Raw genomic sequence first — 19,521 nt, forward strand, 5'->3', positions numbered from 1 at the left:
ACACCTCAAACATATATTATACACAATTCCACACCAAACCGTCGAATTAAGAATTGCATTTAATCGCACGAAGGAAGCCCCGCGATCATTTTCCTAAGAGAAACCCGCGTGTGCAAGCCGCGCATAAACTTTTACGATCCCGCAAACATTTACGACGGCACGCTGGAACCTTTGCCCGTACGCGAGAAAGTAGTTCGTATCGAAAAAGTACTCTTCAAACGTTCCCGAGAGACCGCGAGTTCATAACTCCTCGCTATAATTCCATGGGCGTCGGCTTCGGAAAATGATTCCACGTTGATTCAACGTGGAATTAGCAAACTCCGCGGCAAACAGCGAGCCGCCGTCGCATTCCTCGGCTGAACAAGCTTCTAAAACTGGATCCTGAGAGTTCCACTATACGAAAACTCTTCGGAACGCCGCGAAGGAGGATGAAATAGTTGCGTGGCGTAAAATCGAAAGTGATCGTTGCCCGCGGAATTTCCGCGGAGTCTCTGCGTTCTCCGGCCGGATTCTTCCGCGATGACGCAGAAGATGCGAGAGCACCGAGGGCAAGATCATCGCGTAATACAAGCCGACTCGTTAATTAAACCGCCGGGATAGCGAGTCGATCGAGACGATTCGCGAGGGTCTGTATTTCTCACAGAATCGAACCCGAGCGAAGAAAGTTCGCGGCCGCAACTGCGCCGCGTGGTAACGGACCCCGCTTTATCTCCCACGTTCGTCAAAGGTTACCGAGTCGGATTCAGGGCTCCCGCTCGTTTCGAGGTCGCCCGCGAACACCGTTCGCAGGGAACTAAGTCACGCGGGGAGTGGGGGTAGTTGACGCTTGCGGCGGAGTCCGCGCGGTGGCGCACAGTGATCTCAAATGAATTAATATTTCACGACGATTTTCGCAATGTTTCAAGATGTAAATATTCTTTTATACATATCGTCGAACTCGTCTTGACGCGAGCTATAATATTACCAAGTCAAAAATATATATTAACGATCATAAAATCTAAGTGACTTTAATTATTTATTTGAAACAAGAGTTCTTTTCAATTTTTTATTTTTATCTTTATGGAAGGTCGAGTACTAAGTAATTTTCGTTCTAAACATTTTTTTGCCAAAGCATCGAAAATGGCTGGAAATTAAAATTTGAATAATTATTATATAATTGACAAAAATAATTATAATTAATAAGAACGAGGCGTTCTTACTACACTAATTTCGTATACATAAAGAAACCGTTGTTCGTCAAAATTGTTGCTTGTGTTTTATTTGAACGTTGACGTTCAATGGGCCGAGGAGAATCGTGGTTTTAGATAATTAACAATGGATATCTCGGTTTCCCGCGAACGCGTCTCGTCAGACAAAAGTCGACGCGAGTCCCGATTCACGTTTCCGCTAATAATATTATTACGCCTGTCGGTTCGCCAGCCTCGACGGTGACGTGAAAGGCTTTCAAGTGTGCCACTGGCTCGTTGAAACTGGTACTGTTCAACTACACCGTTTATATTATCCGCACGCGACACTGGCTTTATTCATTTGAACAATAAGCGGCATTGCTATCCCAATTACACCCCGCTAATGTGTTATTAACTATTCCACCAGCCCACACATTGTTTCATGAGACAGTTCGTCCCGTTCGAAATGGCGCGAGTTTTAATTGCACTGTAGGATGTTAGGCATGTCGAAATGTAAAGGGTTAATTGAGCGGATATGGTCAAGAGAGGCAGTGAAGGTTGCTTGATACTATAGTAATTGATTTAGTAAATTATTAAATTATAGTAAGTGAATTATTAAATTGTAGTAAGTGGATTATTGAATTATAGTAAGTAAATTATTAAATTGTAGTGAGTAAATTATTTAATTGTAGTGAGTAAATTATTAAATTATAGCAAGTAAATTATTAAATTATACTAAGTAAATTATTAGCTAAATTGTAGAACAAATGATTAGCATTTCATAGTAAAGGATTATGCAGAGTGTCGCAAATGTTATTAACAATAGAGAAATGAAGGATTCTTGAGGTTATTTGTAGTAACTTTTTCCTTTACAAAAATATTCTGCGAAGCGTCGTTCATGAGGTATTAACGAAAAACGCTGGCCAATGAACAACGAACACGGCTGGCGTGGCGCGGTCGAACCAACCAGCGAACGAAGCCAGAACGAATCACTACCTCTCGCGCTAGCTGAGCTCGCCTCTTATTGGTCACTGTTTTTCGTCAACAACTCATTAACGACATCTCGGAGAACATTTTTGTAAAGAAAAAAGTTACTTCAAATTACCTCAAGAATCTCAAGTTTCCCTATTGCGAGTGACTTTAAGCACACCTAATATATTATCACAAATAAAATCCCTAAATATCTATAAACAAGGTGAAATTTGAAATATCCATTTAAGTATTCTAAATTAACAATCATCTTACCCATTTTGCCCGGTATCACGTCGAACTGTGCCGGCGTGTCGCTGACAAATATTGGCCGGTTGCATAATTCCTGTAACAAAATCGAAGATAACAAATTACATTTCGCATTTTTCTTGCACCTTTCCATATTTATACTCACCTTGCATAATCAAAAATATTATGCAAAATGCATAGTGCAAAATAAAAATTTTCATTCACAAAGAATGAATCCATGTAACAGATTAATCTTTTATATTGACAAAACGTTGACATAACCTTTTATATTGACATAGCCCTGACATAACACCTTTTATATTCGAGGGCTCCGCAGCCATTTTGAATTTATCTCGGACCGTCGAAGCAGCCGAGGTGTTAAAAGTCGATCGTGCGACGAACGTCGACAAAAGTGTCCGGAGGCGGCCGAAATACGAACGATCTTGACCATGAGAACGTAATTGACGGGTGGCGCGCGTTCGTGGCCCGAGGTCTCTAATTACCTGTAATTAATGTTTCCCGCCGCGGCGTCCGTAGTCTCCGAGGCCGCGGCGGCGTTCCGCGAAAATGCCCCCCCCCCCCCCCCTCCTCCTCCTCGTAAGCCGGAAACACGCGGCTGATAAAACCGTTCCCCCGGGGCTCGCGGAACCGAGAAAAAGTCTCGCGACGGAAAAACCTATTCGCCAGGATGACCCGCGAATGCAACGCGGCGGCAACTCGCATTCCTCGCCTGTCTCTCCCGGAATAATTGCGCGTTGTAGAACGACCGGCGAAGTGTTATATAATCATCCTTTTGTCCCAAGGCTGGAGAGTTCCAGCGAATACGCTCTGACAAATTAATACCGCGTTGCCAGCCGGCTATTTCAATTAACCACGAAATCTTCTCACGCCTGAAGGCTGCCGCGCGGCTTCCAATGCAAACGATATTAAGACTTTACCGACCGATAGCCTATAAATCGACTTTTACCCCCGATTGGTAGCCTGTGATTCGTTTGCCACGGTATTCAATAATTTGACATCTATTATTGGCATAAATGTGTTAGGCTGCACTACCGTAAGTTTCAATATTATTATACAATTATTTTAGATGTTAGATTTCTTTCGCGATTAATAAAATAAATAAAAAACCGCGACCGAGTGATTTGTCATCTTGATTTTGGACTGAAAATTTGAGCTAAATTTTTTAAGTATGGTGTACGAGATATTTTATAATATTTTCGGACATTTTAGTTAGATAACACGTACCATAAAGTAGAATAAAATAAAGTAAAATGGAACATAATAAAATAAAATAAAACGAAAATAAAAAAAAATAAAATAAAGTAGAACACCTAGACCAAAATAAAATAGCCAAAACCGCGAAGAAATAAATCAAGATCGAACAAGAACTAAAATAACGTAATAGCTGACATCTCATCGTCTCCTGGAATTTTTCCTGCCCACGTGACACTTGTTTGAATATCCTTACGGAAAATGGAAACTCGCAGCATTCTCGAACAGCGTTACTCGCGCCGATGAACATGCTAATGTCGCGCGAGCGGTGCTCGGTGAAACGAGGGACGCGTCGGTTCGCGATATTACGTGGTTAACAGCGATGAAATAGTATCCTTCTGACTCATGCGTCGGCCAGGCGACGATCCTCGTGTTCAACACAGGATACCTGGTTCATCGTTCCTGTTCACCAACTCGTGTCACGCTCTCCACCGATCCTTTTCCGGTCGCGTTCGAAACCGTGACACACGACGAACGCGCGCGCCCGCGCGCGTCTATATAGCGTAATAGGGGGAACGACGACGCGTTAACGCAATCGTCGTCGACCTTGTTGCAGAAACGCTCGGCGCCGTCATCGGCATTTATTATAATAATTACCGGCGATGTGTAGAAATTCTAACTACCGTTGTCTCGTTCGCATAGTCGAAAGAGACGTCGGTTGAACGGCTGTGAACATTAGCCTCGGGTTCGGTTTTTCGACGGGCTCTCTGAACCGGCCCGAACAGTGGCGTCGATTACGCAAATGAACCGAGGGGATCGTTGATCTTTCGAGTCGTTCGATCCTTCGAGTTCGACAAACTCGTTTTCGTTTTTGCTTTGTTTTTTTTTTTGTTGCGTTTGTCATGCGAAATCTCGCGCGAGACTCGTGTCGTTTAAATATGGCGGATTAGGAGAGGGTTCGAGGTTAGAATGGAGAGTTTACGGAACGCTGGTACCGTTTCCGGTGAAAAAAATGTACAAGGAATTTGAAAGGATTAAATTGTAAACGGTGGGTAACGTAATTGGAACGGAGAGAGAGCGGAATTTTTGCGATATTTAGACCGCGTTTGAAGGAGAAATCTTTGGGCTGGGACTTTTTTACTTGGAATTATTTGTTTAGGATTATTTAGGACTGTTTGGGATCGTTTGGAATTGTTTAGGATTATTTAGAGCTGTTTGGGATTATTTAGAATTGTTTAGGATCGTTTAGAACTGTTTAGCATTATTTAGAACTATTTTGGAGTATTTCAAATTACTTAAGATCATTTAGAACTATTTAAGATTATTTTGGAACTGTTTAGGATTATTTAGAACTGTTTGGTATTATTCAAAGCAATTTAGCATTATTTAGAACTATTTTGGAGTATTTAAAATTATTTAGGATCATTTAAAACTATTTAGGCTTATTTAGAACTATTTGGAATTATATTAAAACTGTTTAAGATTATTTAGAATTATTCAGGGTTGTGTAAAACTATTTCCAATTATTTAAAACTGTTTAGAATTACCTAGAATTGTTTTACATTATTTAGGAATTCTTATTTATAAAGATTTACTTATCATTTCTCACTTCTTATTATTCATTAATAACTGACACTAATACATTTACATATTCTTCAATTATCTTGTCTGGCTTTCATATTTCATATCTAACAACACTAAAACGCGACTTGTCAGCGACCGTGTTAAACATTCCACACTCAGAACAATAAGATTTAAGCATCTCATCATCGAAATTGATGATCGACGCGGGAACGTAACCGTCTCGCGCGGCAATCCATTGTTCCGGCATCGTATTAGAATAAAATTCGTCCACGCGACATGATTTCCATAAAAAAAAAAAGTAACGGTATCCGTTAGCTTCATTAGCGGAAGCTTGTTGAACAAAGCGGCCGGTTACGCGATCATAAGCGCGGGCGCGACAAAGACACAGTCTCTGCGTGTCAAGGTTGCGCATACTGTTTCCCCGTTACGGTTCCTAGGCTTCGGATTCCTCCGCCCTTCCTTTCCGTAGGAAGTAGAGCAAGCCGCTCTGCGAATAAATCGCGTAAACGTTGACGCTGGCATTGGATAGTTCTTAACAAATAATCGATGAATATATTGTTCGTTGCGAAAATATGTAATAGTTTCTGTCGAGGTGAAACGAGTCTACGAGCGAGACTATAGCTATTGAGGAGATGGAAGGTGTGGTCTGTTTGCAATCGGCCAGCCTCGAGTCCCCTGTTTCATGGAAACTGGGGACTGATAGGGGGCATCGTTTATGCCAATAAGGGAAACGCTTTACTATGCTTTTGAGAAGGCGTTGACATGATTGGGTTGGTTGAAATTGATCCTATACATTTCCTGTGCCATCTTTTGGACAGTATTTTACCTCTTATCTGCGGATGACGTGTATAGACGTCGTAAGTAAATGGCAATTTTGCATCTTAGGATACTACGATTTAGGTTAGAATGCTTGCGAAATATATTCTGAAATTTCGCGCGTTTTAGAATAATTCTAGAACGACTAATACAATAATAATATAAAACATAATAATAATATACTAATATAAAATATAGCAATAATACAATATTATAATATAAAATATAGTAATAATATAATAATGTAAAATTACACGGAATAGTATTTAGGAATAATGGTATCGCGACTAAAATAGTATTGCTAATGTTAAAATAATAATGATTAAAATAGCATTGCGGTGTTGGTTCAATCGTCGTTGAATTGTCGGCCTTGTTTGCGATGTTCACAGTGCCGAGGATTTGTAATTAGGAGTTTGGAATTACGTCCGAGTTCTGCGATGATGATGAAGAAGAAGCGCCGGCACATAATCTCCGCAACAGCTTTATTCATTTCCGGCCTGACGTTCATTAAATTACTCGAAGTTATGAATAAAAGGAAGAAATAGGCTTCACACTTTACCCATCTGTCATTTGGCCGTAAATATTATAGGGTAATTAAATCTGCTAACACTTTTACAGTTTTGCATTGAACGATATTCATTTTATCTATTTCATCTATTTTATGTCCATTTTATTTATTCTATTTCTATTTTACCTATCTTATTTATTTCATTTCTACTTTAACCATTTTATTTATTATATTTTCACTTTAACTATTTCATTTGTTTTATTTCTATTTTAATTCTATTTTATTTATTTTATATTATCATTTTATTAATCGCAAAAAGTATCTAATATTTAAAAATATATATAATAATATTGAAGCTTACTTATTGAAGCTTAAATTATTGGTTACCGTGATAACCAATTTACAGGCTACAGCTCGAGAAAAAAAATATTCGATTTATAGGTTATCGGTCGATAAATTGTTAAAGATCGGCAATTAGCAGCAATCGATACTTTTTGGCAAGAGATCGAGATACGTCGCGAAACAGATATAAGTCAAGAATATTTATCAGCAGTTGATTATTTATTTAGTACGCACTTTTGAAACTGTTTCTGCGTCTCTATCGAGACGCGATCACGCGCGCTGAAAAACTATGTTTAATTCTTGTCACTCGTGCCGCAGAGCAACCGGAGGAAAAATGCAGAAAGACGGGAGACAGTCGCGCGTAGAATGCGAGAAACCTGTCTACGAAAACACGGCGAGCATGCGTTAATTGATACTGCGAGAGCAAAGAATAAAAACATGTAATTATTGGTAGTAAGTTCTCTTTATCTTGGGCGCAATGCTTTTTAGATAGAAAATGGCGACTTCAACGTAGCGTAGAATTTGATTCTTGACACATATAATTTGTTTATGTGATTTGCTTGTTGTTTAATTCAATTTAATATAACTTGGAACGATAAAAGAAAATAAGAGACTTTAACTGCTTACATTTTTTTGAGCTGAGCTTATAGCAAAATTTATAAAATTTATATAACTTATGCAAAACAAAAAAAATGAAAAAAAAAGAATATTGGAAGCAAAGAATAAAAATATATAATAATTAATAGAATAAAGAGAAGATTTTTCTTTATCTCGAACGCAATGCTTTTTAGAATCAAAATGGCGTCTAAAATAACTATTTTATGCCATGCATTAATGAATGATTTATTGTCGATTGAAATATTTAATTTGTTTACAGCTGCGACGCTGTGTAAATTCTACTGTGAGATGAGTAATCATCCGAGTTTCGAATCATCAGAGTAACAAATCTGTTCACACGTTAGTGACCCCTAGGGTCGCCAACTTTCTTGCAACCTCCTTCGACGTTCCCACTCGCCTATCAACTTTCTCAGATCTGATGGCGTCAATATTGGGACTCGAATATCTGATAAAATCAACACGATACGACGAATCTAGGACCATATCTGTTAATTGTACATCTTATCGCTGTTTACAAGTGCCAGATTGCCATTGTTGGCATAATTAATTACACAAATCTGATCTGATTAATTCTGTAACATGGTAATATTGAAGTTATTCTGATTTATGTTATTTTTATGACACGATGTTATGACTGTTTCGCAGATATTAATATTTCGTGGCAAAAATGTTCCATCAAATTTAGATTACTTATTTGAAAAGTTACAATTTATTTGTTTGTAGAATACTGTTTACTTAAAAAATTCTCATTTACTTATTTAAAGCAAATAAAATTTAGTTACTTAAAAAACTCCAGTCTACTAATTTAAAAAATTCCAATTCACTTATTTGAAACATCCAAAACACATTGTCTACGCAATAAATGCGAGAAACCCGCGACAAATCTGCATAAATAAAATATCTAATAAAATACATAAATAAAAAATATCTAATCACCTTTGGTCGCTTCCATTGGAACTGAAAGGGCGGTGTTTGATGGTAGAAGACCGACGTTTGGGTGGCTGGGAATTCGGGGTCCTCCCACAGTTCACCTCGTTTCAAGCACGAACGCTTGATACGTTCGTACTCGCTCATTACGTCCTGAAACAATCAACACATATTATCTAAGAGAGGGAGAGAGAGAGAGAGAGAGAGAGAGAGAGAGAGAGAGAGAGAAACGCCTCCTACGCGTGCGAATACGTAACAATTAAGTAATCGGTCATCGATTAATATTCCCGGGACGAAAATTATGGGAGCAACAACTGGAACGACATATTAATCGACCCAATTCATATTCGCAACAAGTTTATGAATGGAGGACGATATATATAAGAAGCGAACTGTAACATCCACGTGCCTCGCCTACTCGATATTTTTCGTCATCGATCATAATCGATCATAAAACGATCCCCGATGATGAAATCGATGCGTGCATCGATTTTATTCCAGGTGTTTCGATATCGAGAGATAAACGTTTCTTTCGCTTCTTTTCAATTTTGTAATTCGACTTTGTCGAATACGATTTGTATTTTTGTTTAATTATACTTATTGTTAGTAATGAAAGTCAAGATATTTCGCAATAAAATCGTAGTAATATCTTGACTTTTATTACTAACAATAGGGTGTGATTACCATAAATGAATAAATAAAAGTAAATAATATTTTAAAGAATAACTAATGAATGATATTTCAAAAAATAATAGTTTAAAGGACAATAGATAATATTCTATGATTTTAATAATAGTTTACAGAATAATTAATAGTTAATATTTTAAAGACTCCATATCCAACTCTCGCTAAAGTTTTCTTTAATAAATATTTTTATTTAAGCACACAGAATGAAACAGCTGACTCAAGATCGCTATAATAATTATGATTTTACTGTAGTTTTATAATAAAATTTAATTTAACAACCCTGATAATAAAGCTAAAAGAATTAACTTTACTAATACAAATATTAACGCATTTCTGCTACAAAAATCAGCAAATGCAACAATTTCTTTATAATTATAGTTAAAAATCCGAGCGGCACGTTTGACCTAAGTCTTTCGCATTATGCTGACACAACAATGATCGCCGATCGATTAGCGCAATTCGCACACCGCCGCGCGATCATCGTACGCGCCTCGAAGAATTAATTCTGACCTCGATAAGCGTGATAACGCGCACCGAGAGCTCATCGAAGTCTCGTTCTATCGAGGCCAACACTTTCTCTTCTGGCGAAGAGAGAAGTCTTTGTGTTGTCCGCTCCTCTTCCCGCTTCGGTCTCGCGACGAAACTTAACCGGCCAGGCGGAAAGAAAGCCTTTTTCGAAGTAACCGAGAAGAAAAGGAACGCGGCGGAGATGCGCTATAACGCGCAATTATCGGCCCGGGCACCGCCCCTTGTGTGTAACGGCGGCGTGCGAGCGACTTTCCTGTCGTGAAACACGATTCCGCACTGGTCAGCAAATCTAATAGCTTGTGAACGAGTTCTTGCATTTCTCTTTAATGACACAACGCAGCACGGTGAGCCCGGCGTGGTTGAAACCACGAGACCTCCCTCCCGCGCGCGACGCTCGCTTGTCCCGTCGTTCTTCATTAACACCGGCCGCGTGTCGGGACGTCGCGTAACCTAACTAATTCGGGAAAAATTAAGGACGAGGATTGCCGTGTCTTAGGTAGGAGGAAAATAAGAGAGTTTTGTGATTAAAAGAGTTCTGCTATTAAGCGAGTTCTACGATTAGGCGAGTTCTGCGATTAAGCACTTCTGCGATCAAGCAATTTCTACGAGCAGATCTGTTCGAGCATGGTTCTATGTTCAGCGTGGTCGTTTGAGAAATTGATTTACGGTGTTTATGGTAGAAACGTGTGAAAATGTTTCTCTACGGAAAATTAGGAAAATTGTTAAGCATTTGGCGCTTTACAGTGATTTACAATATTGAGAAGAGATTTGGTTGGTAACTACCTAGGACGATCTTTTTAATTGTCTGGTAATTTATAAGTTAGACAATAAGTTAAGCAATTTAGTTTTAAGCATTTCACAGTCGGAGTTATTTTAACTGGAAATCTAAAATATTTGTTCGGACTTATAGCGTTTTTATTCTATATAACCTGGGGTATTTTATACATTATGGATGTATTTATTACTATGGATATATCAATGTTATTGAAACGTCGAGGTGATGATTTTTAGCGGCGCTTTAGAGTCGCCATTTGACCGCAAAGGGTTAATAACGCTGGACGTATGTTTGCTTCGATATTAAAATTTACTTGAATGTTAATGATGTGATCAAAATTGCTAAAAATTTCGATAAGTTGTTTGTAATAAACGGCTTAAAATTCGAATAAACTCATTTACAATAAATCGTTAAAAAATCGAACAAGTACACTTCCAATAAATCGCTAAAAGTTCCAATAAAAATATTATCATTATCATACTATAACTATCAACCCTATAATTGCCAATACCAAATACCCACCACAGTTCCACGTCCATCCACAACCTAAACCATAAAATCTATAATTCATCACCAGAGTATTGCAGTAAAATCTCTGTCAATTTTTCCGCGTCTACCAAATCGAACGTAAAATCACCGGGTCACCGATCGACACTTCTCTCGCGGCGTATCGTTTCTCGCTGTTCCGAACGGCGCAGTTTCGTTTCGCCTACACCTCGCGCGGACGCCCATATCTGGACAGAAACCAGGAACGATCTGTTGAAACGGCACGCTCGAGCGTTAAGGCGCTTTCGAATTCTAACCGAACCACCGCGCGTTCCAGCGGAGGAGGCGAGACGTCGTTATCGGGACCACGGTTGTTATTACTAAAAATCATCATCGCGGAAGAGAGGCCCCGGCCGAGAATCGATACTTCGCCATTTGCACGGCGAACGAGATGATGTTCGACACGGTCGAACGGGCCCCGTCGGACAACGCCGGTTATTATTTCGCAACGGCGCTTGATAATACATTTTCACCGCGTAGGCGATAACTTCGATCACTGTCTATACCTGTGTATATCGTATACAGTGATTGCAGTTAATATTCGGATACCTTTTGCAACGGTGCAACTCTTTTTTAGACTGAGCTAGGTGCATCGAATTTTTTCGGCGGAAAGACTAGTTTAGTAGACAGTGATTAGGGTGGTTAATTTTGCTATTGGAGTTACAGGTGAAAGTGGAAATTATTATATAAATTATTAAGATCTGGGAAATGCATTTTTATAAATTTTTGTCATGGACCCGGACGAAAAGGTTAGAAACCAGAGCCTTTTACCTTCTCTCTGTAAGTAATAGCCATCTTTCAAAAGGATATCTAAAACATGCCTTCTTTAATAATCGATTTCAAATAATTTTAAATAATAAAGAAAGCATCCATTTTCTAATAAACTATTTCCTGCGCCATTTAAAAGTATTCGTTTGGTCCATAAATATTACCGCGTCTCCAAAGGTGTCCGAATATCATAATTATTATATATATTATATACAATACAATACAAATTATACATTATATACGTATATATTATATACGATATATGCATATTATACAGGGTGTTTCTAAATTATTGTAACTCCGGGAAATGGGGGGTAACTGAGGCCATTTCAAGTAACTTTTTCCAAATAGACAAATAATACTTGTCCGAAGTTTCCTGCGACACTTCCCTGAAAATGGCCGAATAAATTTAAATTCGGTGCTCGAAATGTCTATCGTCCATGTTGAGACACCATCTCGCCCGGAAGGAAACTTGCCTTCTTGCAATTTCCTTGTTGTAGCACACGTGTCTCCATCGAGCTGTGCGTACACCAAAATTATTTTGACCTGTTCTTGCGGCGTGTACATTTTAAAGAACCGAGATGTTGTTTCAACGAAATCTCGAACGAAACTGACCTTGACTCACCTGAACTGACTACGAAGATGTTTACACATATGTAGCGACCCTTGCACGTGAACGTCTTCAGGTCGCCGCCAATTGTTTCTGGACAGTCGACGCGCGACGCTTTCCGTTTCATTTGTTTCGAAATATTTCCGCACGACGACCACGTGGCAGCACCGATATAAATTTCGAAACAATTGAAGCGGAGAGCGTCGAAGCTGTGTGAACATCTTCGTAGTCAGTTTCAGGTTAGTCAAGGTCATTTTCGTTTGAGATTTCGTTGATACAACATCTTGGTTCTTTAAAATGTACACGCCGCAAGAACAGGTCAAAATAATTTGGGTGTATGCACAGCCCAATGGAGACGCGTGTGCTACAACAAGGAAATTGCAAGAAGGCAAGTATCCTTCCGGGCGAGATGGTGTTTCGAGATGGGCGGTAGACATTTCGAGCACCGAATTTAAATTTATTCGGCCATTTTCAGGGCCACACAAAATATCGCAGGAAACTTCGGACAAGTGTTAATTGTTGAATAATTCGTGATCAGTGTTGAATAATAGTGCAGCGAAAGTGAAAGTGGCAGTTAGTGTAATCTGTGCCGTTCTTTATAAGTGGATTACATCTTCTGGATTACAACATTTACATCTGAATTGGTAAGTTTTTCATTAATAATATTTGTGAAATTCATGAAATTCTTATTTGATGATCGAACACGGCTCAGAGGTGATACGTTCCGTGGCTCCTATCACCGAGATGGGCTTGAGTCGACCCTAAGTCGTCCGTGCTCGCGTGTGCAGCAGCACGAAAACTCGTCGGTGCGCTGTCAACTTTAATTGTTAATAACTCGTTAACAAAGCCGCGGATTGCATTTCGGGAAAGGAAAAAGCTACTTGAAATGGTCTCAGCTACCCCCCATTCCCCGGAGTGCACACAATTTTGAGACACCCTGTATACATATATATGTATATAATATGTACATGCAATCATTGGTACCAGTAAAGAAACTCCTATAAGTATCTATGAAAGTATATACTTGTACTTGTATATACTTGTACATATTCCTTCAATTACCAATGGGAGTACCTGTTGATGCGCGCGCTCGTGAAAGCGTCGCGATTGCGAAACACGTAATTACGATTGGTTGTGGACCGGCTGGTATTGTTTGAAGGAGGTGCTCGAGACGCGCCTAAGAAACGATACGGTGTGCACCAATTAAGATCGCGAACAGTCGTTCTCCAATCTTGCGGCTAATTAGCGTACCTATTCGACGTTTAGGCGGTCGAACCTTTCTCCATTTCGCGGTGGTTACCTTGGCATACCGGTCCGAGGCGTGTCTTTTTCTATTGTTGTCGCTCGACAAAGGGTCGTATCTACGCTAGTGTCGCGCTAAACTCGATTTAACACTGTCGCAATCGTGCAAGTCATTTCGGACGATCTTTATGCATGCTTTGTTTCTTTTTATTATTTATTATAGTTAATTATAGCGTAATGTAGTATATTGCATTGTGTTATAGTGTAGTTTGATATGTTATATTGTGGTATAGTGTATAGAGCTGTATTATGTGATACTGTACTCTGCTGTGTTATGTTACAGTTTATTGTGTTATACTGCATTATATTGTACTATATTCTATTGTGTTATATTACAGTATACAATATTATACTCTACTCTATTATATTATACTATTCTATTCTATTATATTAAATTCGACACTGAGATATGTCTAACTAATGAAGTTTAAAGAACAAGTCATTTTAAAGTATTAACATTAACAACTTCATATACGATATATTATAATATATAATAATAACATAACATATTCTACTATAATAATAATATTATATTAATACAATAATACAATTTTCTATATTTAAATACAATAACTAGATTCTCGAAAATAACGCGATACTATTTTCATTTTAAATCTCGCACTAATCTACCTGGAAAAAAAATAAAAAAAAATCTAAATACAATCGAACATAAATAAAAATAATAAAACTATATTTCATTACTCTTTTTCAAATATCTCAGCACCGAATTAGAACAATAAAATACCCACGCAGCTCCAATAAATTGTAATTAATACAGACGAATGTAACGCGCAGAAATAATTGGCGATCATAGTGATTAGTTTAGAAATGGCGCCGGTCGCGCTCGTACCCAACAGACTGCGTCTCCTGTCCATGCAGTCGGCTGCCGCCGCCCGTACGCATTCAAAAATGTTTCCTTATGAAGCGTGCAATGATAACTAGCGGAAACCTTCGTCGAACCATATCGTAGACGGTAAGGCGAACGCGTTCAATGTACTCGCCGTCCGCCGAATGATTCAGACTGTCGTTGTTCAATTTTAATTCCGCGAACCGGTTTTAGAGGCGGCCGTTTCGGTGAACCGGTAACGAGAGGGAGGAGGGGGACGACGACGACGCCGGGGCGAAACGTTTAGATTCGCGAGCGGTTTCCGCGCCCGAGATATCTAGGCGATCCCCCTCGTTTCTACCGTTTCTCGGAAAGAAACGACTGCGCCGGCTCTTGTCCCGCTTCTCGAAGCTGCTCGTGTTTTCGTTCGGCGGCTATAAAATGCTTGGGAATGGAAGATCGTTGGTCGAAATCTCTGTAACAATAAATGAAGGAGAAAATCGCAAAATCGTTGCCAGGATGCGAATAAACTTTTTAATTTAATTTAAGAAATAATTTCCTTTCCTTTTCCAATTAAGTTGCCGTTTTCGATTAATTTAGCAGATGACTAAAATGCACGTCTTTGAATCTAAATTAGAAATAGGGAAATTAATTTGATCATACAATTTATATTTGCAATTTATAATTTGTTAGACGAAAAAGGAATGTATATATTTATTATGCGAATATGTCGCATGAATATTTAAATATTCACGTCGAGAGAACAGAATTGTATTTCGACTTCAAGAAAATTGAATAATATTTGATACATATTAATAAAAATTGGTATCGACTTTTACATTTTTATTTCTATCATATTATATAAAATTTATAATTTTATTAAGGTTATATATAGTTAAAAATCTTCTGTAAATATATATTCTGTTCTTAATTTCAAGACTCTATTTTAACTCTTCTATTTTCAATTTAAATTTAATTTTAAATTCTTCCATTTTAAATATTAAAAATTTTATAAATTCAAAAAGCGGCGACCGTAATATATCGATAATATATCAACGAAATCATCGAACGCAATTCTCCACTGTTCCTTTCGCAAGAGCTCGTCGAAATGTTATGATTAATTACGATGAGTTTCCGCGTTTGTTAACGCGTGGCCTGATCGAAAATATATTCAGAAGCAAAGCCTCGGCTAACACCAACTATACATACGCAATGCACTTTCTAAAGCATAAAGTAGGATTAAAAAAGAAAAAAACGAAACAAAGGAATGTTTCTGCACCGAATTGATCCTAGCGAGAGATAAACGCGATATATATGTACGAGTATATATATATTTCGAATTGTAATCGCAACCGGTAATTAGTAAACCAGTGAAATGATCGGCCGGAGAAACTGTAGCGATTAATTGTGTGTGATAATATCAATTGAATATTTCATTATTCGAAAATAATCGGACGATTATACGACGCTGTTAATTGCATGAAATTCCAACCTGTTGTTCGAGGAAGGTTCTTCACCCGGGCAATTTGATAAAAACTACTCATAAAGAGATCTGGTAATTATAATGATTCTAGCGAGCTACCGTTCGCTACGCTCTAACGACTCGAAAAATATTCGTTTAGCCAATCGACCGAAATCATTCATTGTTATGATTTCTGTTCGAGCTTTGCAATGCTTGTGTTTTATAAGGGGGAATTAATAATTGAAGTTGATTTAGTGGGGAAATTAATATTTATGATAACGTGGATAATGTTCCAATTTTATAAAAGAAATATTTAATAAAGTATTATGTTCAATAATATATGTATATACAATGGTATATGTTTATTTAATAAATATCTAAAAAATATTTTGTCGAGAACCTCACCATGATTGTCGGTTCTCTTTCTCCTTATGAAACGAAACAAGATCTTTGTTTCAGGATCGTTAACACTAAACTCAATATTAAACTATCGATTGTTAAATCAGAATATCCAGCGTGTCATAAAATGCACCAGGCGCATTGTATCCGCATTTTTATAAATGTCAAGCAGCGTGTGCAAGGCAGTGTGGGCTATCAGCGACCCACGTGGCTTGAACGGAGAGTCATGCTAGAGAGGAACACATGAATTTCCAACACATGAGTTTGCATAAATACCTGCCCTCTACTCCTGGCTATTTCACTTCGTTAAACTTCGTTAAACATGCTTTATAATCCTCTTGTATTTCAGTTTCGATTCGCTGATACTGTTAACTGTTGGTGATTATTTAAATCAATCGCTAGGAACGTGAGTCAGTGGAAAACATTTTTGCACTTTTAATAATTGTTATTAGTGGGAACTAATGTAATGATATCGCAAAATTCTTGTAATGATTTCTATGGTGTGGTATGGCATGGAATGTTATGCTATGCCATACTATGCTATGCTAGAGGTTATGGTATGTTACGCTATGCTATGCTATGCTATGCTAGAGGTTATGGTATGCTATGCTATGCTAGAGGTTATGGTATGCTACGCTATGCTATGCTATATTACATTATATTAGGTTATATTATACATTATACTTTGTAGCATTTGAAAATCTAGTCAATATAAGATATGATAATGTATTATCTCAACGTAAAAGTAATTCCATTTTTCATATTCTCAACAATTAAATTATTCCTTCTTCTCTTTGACTCTACGTATTTTCCTTCGTATCTCTTCTAATTTACATTTCTCCATTAAATAATACCAATAATCATACCACAAATTTCATACATTACGCAATAGAATACCTAGATCAATAACAAAATTATGTATACACAAAAGAACAATTTCAGACTATCTACGTATCCCGCACAATTCATTAAAACCATAAAAGAAGAAAAAACACTTAGATTCCTACCTTTCCCAATCGACTAAGACGATTTTTCTTCAGCCCAAAGATCCGCGGTCTAATAATAATACAGTCGGCCAGAAATGGTGTACCGGCCACAACCGGTACATCCACCTTTATCTACCCAGAGAGCCGGTGGTGGTCGTTTTATCGTCGATCCCCGTTCGATTCACGGTCCAACATAACCGCGGCGGTTCTCCGTTCGCGGCAGCCGGGGAAATCGGGGCCCCCGCGCGCGGGTTACCATGAAAATTAGCCAATTTGCGAACCGATGGGGGTTCGGGCAAGAAACGACCGTACGGATTTCATTTCATAGGAAACCGCATCGGTGTTTTATTTACTTTTAGAAAATCACCGGTTGCGCGCGCTTTTCTTTTTCCTACGCGGGAGCTGCATAGAGCGCGGCTCGGCCGTAGAGCGCGGCGCTGCTGCAGCCGAAGGGTGAAGAGGGAGGGGGAGGTGAGGAGGCCGGGTGCAATCATCCGACCGAGGAAACCGTGAAATGCACCTCGTGTCCGACGGACGCCCGTGGCACGTACCACGGGCAGTTTTACATTGTACGTGCCGGGTTGCGGGGTTCGCCTTCCGCTAAACCGAACACTTCGCCGATCCCCGGCTGTATACGTTAGCTGTATAATAGCCGACCGTACTCTCGTACCGGTCGGACTAGTTTCACGCTTGGCTCTCCCGCGGCCTTGAAGCGCACGAACCAACGCCGCGGCTCTGCAAAGCTGCCGAGAAAACCTTTATGTTTATGGTTTCTGGTTCTCCCGGCTTCGGCGCGTATCGCAGCCGAGAGCCGAGCCTCGACGACGTTGCTGCTACCATCGACTTCTTCTTCTTCTTCTTCGACGTCGAGGCTCTCCGCCTTCCGGAATTTCAGCCGCGAGACTTTATACCGTCGATAGAAACGCGGCCCGGACGCAAATCACCAGGCATTTCGAGGATCTCCCGGAATAATAAAACGGGGCCCATGTCCGCGTTCCGTATTGGCGTGATGATAACTAATTGGCACGTTTTGATTCTTCCTGTACTGTTGAAAGCGACGAGCTGATGCATTTCTAGATAGTAGATGGACGTATTTAGGACGTTGTAAGGACGTTCGTATGATATTTAAGGCAGTTTAAGAGGTCGCAGATGTTTGATGGAATAAAATATAAAATATAATAACGCGTAATAACGTATAATTAATTGTTAATTGATATCAGCCCGGGGGAACATTTATTGATAACATAAATATTTACTTGAAAAGAAAAAGGTATAAAATATAATAACGCGTGATAACGTATAATTAATTGTTAATTGATATCAGCCCGGGGGAGCGTTTATTGATAAAATAAATATTTACTTTAAAGGAATAAAATATAAAATATAATAACATGTAATAACGTATAATTAATTGTTAACGCTGGCGAAGGATCAGAGAAAGCTGGGTCCACGGCGGTATACCTGTTCTTCGCCGCGTTGATTGTTGTAAAAAGCACGAAACGCTGCTATTTGTTAAGTACGTGGTTCGCACGGAGCGGTTTCAAAGCCGCGGCGGAAAGTCTTTAGCGGCCGCGCACGTGATTCAGTATTTACGTCCTCGATGACTAATCGGGCACTTTCTATTCCTTCGAACGTTTCTTTTTTGTTCTCCGCGCGCAATTTCAACAATTTTAATTAAGCAATAATGAACGAACGGTGGCGCTGAACCGCGCTGGTTTAGCGACACTTGCTGCAGAATGTCGAACAACGATAATAGCCGAAGAGAAAATGATTTAATTCGGTATTCATTATTAACCCACTGAAATTGATTATCATTTAATCTCATAAACTTGTTACACTATCAGATCTGTTTATTTTTTAAAAAATTATAACTGTTGTATAGATTAAATTTTGTGTACATAAATTGCAGCAATAAGTTGTAATGAGATATATAGATAAAATAGTTTTGCATTTGTAGTTAAAATGGCGTCGAGTATAAAGGGTTAATTATCACCGAGTCGTTTGAATAATTAATAGACGGAACACGGTACTTCGAGTACAACATTTAAAAATCCAGTATTTTGTCCTATACTTAATATATATCTATATAATATTTGTCCTATATATAATAATTTTACAATTAATTCATTTTATAGTAATAGTGGGAAATAAATAAAATGAGGGATTCCTGAGATAATTTGTAGCAACTTTTTCCTTTATAAAAATTTTCTCCGAAATGTTCTTTACGAGTTATTAACGAAA

General features: G+C 38.6%; 1 protein-coding gene across 1 annotated transcript in view; it reads right to left on the bottom strand.

Moving 5' to 3' along the window:
- The window catches only part of Calpc (calpain C), a 79,299-nt gene that overhangs the window by 42,829 nt on the left and 16,949 nt on the right, over nucleotides 1–19,521 (bottom strand). The window contains exons 2-3 of the mRNA XM_078184649.1: nucleotides 8,401–8,544; nucleotides 2,412–2,481 (exon numbers count right to left, since the gene is read on the bottom strand). Of these exons, the coding sequence (XP_078040775.1) occupies nucleotides 2,412–2,481; nucleotides 8,401–8,544 (214 nt within the window). The remainder of the gene's footprint in view (nucleotides 1–2,411; nucleotides 2,482–8,400; nucleotides 8,545–19,521) is intronic.

This window comes from Augochlora pura, chromosome 7, assembly GCF_028453695.1.
Source record: "Augochlora pura isolate Apur16 chromosome 7, APUR_v2.2.1, whole genome shotgun sequence".
Classification (NCBI taxonomy): domain Eukaryota; kingdom Metazoa; phylum Arthropoda; class Insecta; order Hymenoptera; family Halictidae; genus Augochlora; species Augochlora pura.